At 46.3% G+C, this 8401-nt stretch overlaps 1 protein-coding gene across 1 annotated transcript in view; it reads left to right on the forward strand.

Moving 5' to 3' along the window:
- Positions 1-8401, forward strand: part of OBSCN (obscurin, cytoskeletal calmodulin and titin-interacting RhoGEF) — a 169478-nt gene that overhangs the window by 112307 nt on the left and 48770 nt on the right. The window contains exons 61-65 of the mRNA XM_006146982.2: positions 39-95; positions 224-502; positions 1708-2081; positions 3308-4178; positions 5410-5688. Coding sequence (XP_006147044.1) covers positions 39-95; positions 224-502; positions 1708-2081; positions 3308-4178; positions 5410-5688 — 1860 coding nt within the window. The remainder of the gene's footprint in view (positions 1-38; positions 96-223; positions 503-1707; positions 2082-3307; positions 4179-5409; positions 5689-8401) is intronic.

Below are 8401 nucleotides of genomic sequence, written 5' to 3' on the forward strand. Positions count from 1 at the left end.
CCTGGCCCTGGGGGGACCCTACCGCTCCCGTGTGGCAGCCGTGGGTCCTGTTGGTGCTGGGGAGCCTGTGCACCTGCCCCAGACAGTCAGGCTTGGTGAGTTGTCACCCTTGGGCCTGAAAAGTTCACAACCTTCTCAAGCTGGAGGGAGGGAGCTCAGGGGGTGCCTGGGGTGCATCCTTGCAGATGCAGCCTGTCTTGTCTGCTGACACTGTTCTCTACAGAGCCTCAGGAGCCTGTGCCTCCCCCACCCCCTGCCTCTGAGAGCCGGCAGGCAGCCACTGGTGAGGATGTCTGTCTGGAGTTTGAGGTGGCAGCTGATGCTGGTGAGGTCGTCTGGCACAAGGGGACAGAACGCATCCAGCCCAGTGGACACTTTGAGGTCCTTTCCCAGGGTCGGCGGCAGATGCTAGTGATCAGAGGCTTCACAGCGGAAGACCAGGGTGAATACCGCTGCAGCCCACGCCAGGACCTGGCATCCACTGCGGCTGCCACTTTCCAGGGTATGTCTACTATCCTGGGTAGGGTGAGAAACCCTGGGGTGTAGTGTGGGCAGCCTGGTGGTCCTTCTCATGGGCTTTCCCAGGGCAGGACTGAGAGTCTTCTCAGGACCCTGTGTCACATCCAGAGAGATTTGGTGAGGAAATGCAATAGACCACATGCTGTTGAGGCTTGATGCATCCAGCCAGCCTCCTTCCTGAGCAGTCAGCCTGTGCAGTCATTGTTTTTCCTTCTGCTGGTTCTCTTAAGCCTTTGGTCTCCCTGGATACTGAGCCCCATACCCTCTGCATTCTGAGACCCCCTTCACTCTGTCTGCTTTGAGTGCCCCTCTGAACATCCCTTGCTCTCTTAGTACCTCCCGCACTTTGAGCCTCCTATGTCTTGAGCCCCTTCCACCCTGAGCTCTCTCCCTGTGCACTGTGAGCCCTCTTTACTCTCAGCTCTCTGTACTTTGAGCATTACCCCCTCTGCACTCTGAGCCCCTGTACTGAATCCCCTGCACTTTGAGCTCTCTGCACCTGAGTCTCCCTGCACTGTGAGCACCAGCCCCACTGCCTTCTCAGTCCCTTATGCTCTGACTCCCTGCAACCTCTCTCTGAACCACCCCCCATCCTTTAAGCCTGCCCACTCTTGCACTGATTCCCTGCTCCACTGTGAGCATCTCCCAGCACACTGAGTACCCACTTCATTCTGAGTCCCCTCTGCTCTGAGCTCCCTCCTGCATTCAACTCCCCCTTCCCTTTTGCTGAGCCTGGTTCTGGCTCTTGTGTTCTCCTTGTGCCCCTTCTTCCTAGCCTCTGAGATTCCCTCTCCTTGCACTGAGCCCTCCTTCCTTGTGCTCTGAGCCTGGCTTTTCATGTACTTTCTGGGTATGTCTTCCTTGTGCAGAAGTAAGGCCCTGTAGATCTAGGCCTCCTATGCCAGCAGAAGGGTCAGGAATGGCTGAAATAAGCTCAGTTGACTTTGCAGAGTCCTTTTATGTTCTGGTAATCAAGAACTATGTACAGGAAGTAGATTGAGGTCCCACTTCACATGGGAAAGCTGAAGCTGAGAGCCTCTAAGATCTGCCTGTACCATGAAAATATCTAGTGTTAGACAGGGAGTAGAAGTTTAGCAAGGCTACAGGCCAGACCACGTACAGCAGCTAAGGTAGGACCAGGTCAGTGACTCTGTCCTAGTCTGCTGACCAGTCTTTTGCCCTTCTCAGTGGCACTGACCCCAGGCTCTGGAGATGAAGCCCCCACTCAGCCCAGCTTGCCGCCAGAGGCAGCCCAAGAGGGTGACCTGCACCTGCTGTGGGAGGCCCTGGCCCGGAAGCGCCGCATGAGCCGTGAGCCCACACTGGACTCTATCAGTGAGCTTCCTGAAGAGGATGGCCGTGTGCAGCGCCTGCGCCAGGAGGCAGAGGAGGTGGCTCCTGACCTCTCTGAGGGCTACTCCACAGCTGATGAGCTGGCACGCACTGGAGAGGCTGACCTTTCACACACCAGCTCTGATGATGAGTCCCGGGCGGGTACACCGTCCCTGGTTACCTATCTCAAGAAGGCTGGGAAACCTGGTATCTCGCCGCTGGTCAGCAAGGTGAACCTTCAACTTAGCCTGCATGGAGAGGTTTGGGTATCTCAGAACTTCACCATCCATCCATCCATCCATCCATCCATCCATTTTATCTTTTCTTATTTCCATTGATCCATTCACTATCTGTTCGGCCTTGCTTCTTTCTCTCTGTTCATTCATCTACTCATTTCCTATTCATCTGTCTGCTATCCATGCATCCATACTTCCTTTTCACCCATCCATCCATCTACCCACCATCTGTCCACTCATGCATTTACCCTTCCTTCTATTCATCTGTTCGTCCATCCACCCATCTGCCATTTGTCGATCATCTGTCTGCCACCCTTCCATCTGTTCATCCCTATATCCATCTATTATCCATCCATCAGACTTTAGTCCATGCATTCATCCATGAATCCATCTATCCTTTCTATTCACTCATCTATCTACCTATCTTCTATTCATTCATCCATCATAAATCTACCATCTTTCTATTTACCCTTACACTTATACTTATTTTTTTCATCCACTTTTACCCACCCATCCAATCCATACAATCATCCACTTAACATCTGTTCATTCATCCCCACCCATAATCCACCCACCTGCCACCCATCCATCCATTCATCACCTATCTATTCACCAGTATATTCACCCATTCTCAATCTATTCATCCATTGAAACATCCATTCACCCATTCCTCCTGCCCTCTACCCATTCATTCATTATACATCTGAGAGTCCACTATCTATTATCTATCTACCCCTACTATACTTGTTCATCTGTTCATCTATTTATCTTTCAACCTGTTGACCCAAATATCCACCCACCCATCCATCTATCCTACTGTCCACCCATTCAGCCATCTACCCATCCACCATCCATCCACCATCCAACTATTCATCCATTCATTAATCTGTCTGTCCACCACCTATGCTTCCATTTGGCTGCTAAAGCATTTTCCTGAAGAGTTAGATCCCATGGTAGTATTTCTCAGAACCCTGTTAGTCCCCATCTGGGTGACTCTGTAAAGTGACTTTGAGGAGTTGAGCTTGCTTTTTGGTAGCAACAGGAGCATTAGCCAGTTGGGTTCATTGAAGCTAGTGCAGCTGACAACAGATGGGAACCAGAATGGTAGGCTAAAGTGAGGCCTGGAACTGTAGCCCTGCCCCTATGTCCCTGCACCAGTCATTTTCCTGTCCCTGTCCTCAGTCCCTACTTTACCATGACATCAGGCCCTGTACTCACAGGTTGGGGCCCCAACAGCCCCCTCTGCAAGACTACAGAAACAACAGGAGCAGCCTGTTGCAGTGTGCCCACCACCAGGGGACCTGAGTGCTGAGGACCTGGGTGATCCTTCCATGGACAAGGCAGCTGTGAAGATCCAAGCTGCCTTTAAGGGCTACAAGGTTCGCAAGGAGATGAAGCAGCAGGAAGGGCTCGTGTTCTCCCGCACGTTTGGGGACACTGAGGCACAGGTGGGTGATGCACTGCGGCTGGAGTGTGTAGTGGCAAGCAAGACAGATGTGCAGGCCCGCTGGCTGAAGGATGGTGTCGAGCTGACCGATGGGCGGCACCACCACATTGACCAGCTTAGAGACGGAACCTGTTCTCTACTGGTCACTGGCCTGGGCCACGCTGATGCTGGGCGCTATACCTGTCAGGTGAGCAACAAGTTTGGTCACGTGGCCCACAGTGCCTGTGTGGTGGTCAGTGGGACAGAGAGCGAGGCTGAGAGCTCCTCAGGAGGTGAACTGGATGATGCCTTCCGCCGGGCTGCCCGGCGGCTGCACCGGCTCTTCCGCACCAAGGGTTCAGCTGAAGTTTCAGATGAGGAGATCTTCCTCAGTGCTGACGAGGGCACCATGGAGTTGGAGGAGCCTGCAGACTGGCAGACATACCGTGAAGATGAGCATTTTGTCTGCATCCGTTTTGAGACACTTGCTGAGGCCCGCCGTGCAGTCACCTGCTTCCGGGACATGTTTGCTACATTGGGCATCGGAGTGGAGATTAACCTCGTGGAGCAGGGTCCCCGGGGGGTAGAGATGCGCATTGGCAAGGTGGCCCCTGTTCCTGTGGTGCCTCGGGAGCCAGTGCCCAGCCTGCTGACTTCTGATGCCGGTGAGTTTGCATGCTGTCTTTGTCAGGAGTCAGAATTAGAATTGGAGGAGCAAGGCTGTTGGTGGCCAGAGTCAACTGAAAGCTCAAGGGGTTACCTGCACTTTAGCATCAGGCTCTTTGCAGACACAGCCCACCGAAGTGTGAAAGGGTCTTTGGTGATTCAATAAAATGTGGGGGGAAACGGTATAGAAAGCAAACATAGATACCAGAGACAGTGTGGGAAGAGCAGGAGGTGGCAGAGGGTAAGAGATAGGGAACCAAGGATGGGGGGAAAAAAGCAAAACATACAGAAAACAAGAAATGGAAGATTATTTGCTGATAATAACATGTTTGTTGATGTGCTTGATTGAGACAAAATACAGTATACTCTGGATGGAAAATCTCATTTTGTATGTTGTAATGATGTACAGTGAATGAATGCAAATAAATAAATTGAAAAAAGAAAAAAAGTCCCGACTCTGAGGTTAAACAGGGCTGAATTTGAATCCTAGCCCTGCCTCTTACTAACTATGTGCTTTGGGGGAAGCTATTTAGCCTCTTGAAGCCTCCCTTTGCACATCTGTGAAATGGGAATGTGAATGCTTTTTAGAAGTTTGTTTTGTTTTTAGTGAGATTTTGAGGTGTAACCTGTATAAAATACAGGGTTCCTTATGATCTAGTCTATACTCCATTTCCCATTCTAGCAATTAAAAGTGAAAAGACACTTCATTGTTTACTTGCACCTCTCTAGGAACATTAAGGAGGGTATAATTAATAACCCACAGCACCATTTCTTAAAACTTTTTCTCACTCTCTCACTTCAAATCTCTCACCTTTTCCTCCTAGGCTCCTAGCCCAGATGGGCTTTATCTTAACTTTACCTTCCCTTTCCTCCTTATTTCCCATTTATTCCTCTTGCCTCATTGTAACTTGAGAACCAAGCTGGCATAAAGAGAATTTTTATAGAACAGGAAGAGGGAAAGCTTAATAGGCAAAGACACAAGTCTGTTTTAACTGTAAGGGTCTATAAATATTCCCTCATGGATGGTTGTTGGGCAGATCATATGTATCAAACTGCCCATGTAGTGGTAACTGACATATATTGGGTCATCGGGAAAGTCATGATGCATTTTTGCAATAGAAAAACATAAAAAAATACATCATGACTTTCCCGAGAACCTAGTATATGGCAATCAAGCATGATTGGCATGCCAGGACTAACTTGCCACAACGCTTTGCCCATCTGCTCCAGCCCCAGTGTTCCTGACAGAGTTGCAGAACCAAGAAGTGCAGGATGGATATCCTGTGAGCTTTGACTGTGTGGTGACAGGCCAGCCTGTGCCCAATGTGCGCTGGTTCAAGGATGGGAAATTGTTGGAGGAGGATGACCACTACATGATCAATGAGGACCAGCAGGGTGGCCACCAGCTTATCATCACAGCGGTGGTACCAGCAGACATGGGTGTCTACCGCTGTCTGGCTGAGAACAGCATGGGTGTCTCTTCCACCAAAGCTGAGCTCCGTGTGGACCGTGAGTATTGTTTCTGGTTTGGTATATTTAAACTTGGGAGTACACCACGCTCAAGCTGGAGTAGAGGGTGGGCATGAGAGCATCATCTCAGGCCCCTGGTTTTTGCTATAGGGTGCATGTGCTTGCCAGAAAGACAGAAAGAGACAGACAGAAAATGAGAAATTGTCCTTCGGGGGGATGACAACACCGTGATCTTTTCTCCATTCTCCTCTTGGGATCTTGGGCATGCACACACATGTACCTGGCGTGAGTTTAAGCCACCGGGTCCAGGAATCGAACCATGGTCGACTACGTGGGAGTCCAACAACATAACCATTACACCAACTGCTGGTCCCTGGCTACACAGTCTTTTAACTTGCATTATTTTCAGTGAGAAATATGTCACTCTTATCTTTGATTCTCTATACAGAACTTGTCTTTCACATAGGAATTTGACATTTTTTAGGTATTCATACATCACAAAATTCACTTTTCAAAATGTACAATTTAGTACCTTTTAGTATATCTATAGGTTGTACAATCATCACTATTATTTTATAGTATGTTTTGGAAATCTAATTCCAGAACATTTTCATCATCCTTCAAAGAAACGATTAGCAGTTACTTCTCTTTCTCCTTTCTCTTCAACCCCTGGAAACTACTAATCTACTGTCTGTCTCTCCAGGTTTGCTTGTTTTGGACATTTATCAATGAAATCCTACAAAATATGGCCTTTGTCTTCTTTCACTGACCATGTTTTCAATGTCTATCTATGTTGTGGCATTTATCAGTTTATACACCTCTTTATGGCTGAAAAACATTCTACTGTATGTGGAATATTTATCCATCCAAAGGATGTTTACCCATTGGTTGTTTGGCTATTATGAACAGTGCTGTTATGAACATTTATGTTCAAGTGCTTGGAGAACATATGTTTTCAGTTCTCTTGGGTATATACTTAGGAGTAGAACTGCTGGATCATATGGTAACTATGTTTAAGCTTTTGAGGAGCCACTAAACTCTTTTCCACTTTACATTCTCTCCAGCAATATGTGAGGGTTCCAATTTCCCCATATCCTTGACAGTACTTGTTGTTGTTCAGAATTTGTATTATAGCTGTCTCAATGGTTGTAAAATGGTACTTCATTGTAGATTTTTAAAAGTATTTTGCCATTGGGCACATGTGCTCACTAGAAATCACCCTCTTGGGGGATGGTCACACCACAATCCCTTCTCCATTCTCCTCTTGAAAATTTGGGTATGCATGCACACATGCCTGGTGTGATTCTCAAGCCTCTAGGTTTAGGACTCGAACACTGCATCAACCATGTGGGATGTTTGATTATGACGAATGATGTTGCATCTTTTAATATGCTTATTGGCCATTTGTATATTTTCTAGAGGAATGTCTGTTTGAATCTCTTGCCCATTTTTATTTTAAAAACTTTTTTAAAAGTCTTTTTTCCATGATTAAAAAAGAGAGTGACAGAGAGAGACCAAGACAGAGAAACAGGTATCCCCAGTAGAGTTCTCATGCTGCAATCCACTCCCAACATCAGCCAGTCTCATACCCCATGTGTTCAGGGAGGTGTGTTCAAAACCAGAATATTCCCATATGAGTCAGCCTTGCAGAGCATTGCACTACAGCTGCACTGCTGTCTAGTCTGTCCCTTACCCATTTTTAAATTGCAGTATTTGTCTTTTTATTTTTGTCGTAAGAGTTCCTTATGTATTCTTGATACTGGACTTTCACCAGATATATAATTTTCAAGTATTTTCCTATTCTGTGGGTTGTACTTTTAATTTCTTGATAGTTTTTTTGTTTTTAATTTGCTATAGGGTGTGTGTACTTGCTGGAAAGAGATAGAGGATAGAGAGGAAGGGGGAGGAGAGAGAGAGCAAAAGAGAGAGAATCCACCAGGGGAATGACCACACTGCAATCCCTTCTCCTCTATTCTCCTCTCTGGATTTTGGGCATAGACATGCATGCGCCTAATGTGTCCTTCAAGCTGCAAGTCTGTGACTTGACCATGCAGTCAGCCATGTGAGATCCAGTTGCCCCAACCTCTCTCCACCGACTGGCCCTAAAAGTGTTCTTTGAAGCATTGCAATTTTTAATTTTAGTGAGGTCCAATTTATCTACTCTTTTTCATTACTTGGGCTTTAGTTGTCATATTTACAAAACCGTTGCCTAATCCAAGGTTATAAAGAGATACACCTATGTTTTCTTCTGAGAGTACCTTTATAGTATAGTATATAGTATCTTTATAGTATATAGTATCTTGCTCCATTTTGTGTTAATTTTTGTAAGGGCCCACATTCATTCTTTTATTGTGGATATCCAGTTATTGCAGCATCATTTGTTGAAAAGATTATTTTCCCCACTGAACCATCTTACAGTCCTTTGCAAAAATTAATTTCCTCTAAATATAGGTATATTTATGAGCTCTAAATGTTATTCCATTGATCTAAATATCTGACATTATGGTAGTACCACCAATAATGTGGAGAGTAACTAATGAATCAAACCAATTTAGAACTGAGAGAAATATTAGAACTGGCAAAGGACAACATTAGAACAGATATTAGAATTGTGTTCTGCATATTTTAAAAGTTAAGTAGAAATATAGTAAGACTCAATTAGAACTTCTAGAAATGAAAAATAAAATGGATGAGATTAATAGGTTATATGTTATAGAAGAATAGACAGTATCATGTTAAGGATATTGGGGAC

The sequence above is a fragment of the Tupaia chinensis genome, unplaced genomic scaffold (genome assembly GCF_000334495.1).
Source record: "Tupaia chinensis unplaced genomic scaffold, TupChi_1.0 Scaffold000197_1, whole genome shotgun sequence".
Classification (NCBI taxonomy): Eukaryota; Metazoa; Chordata; class Mammalia; order Scandentia; family Tupaiidae; genus Tupaia; species Tupaia belangeri.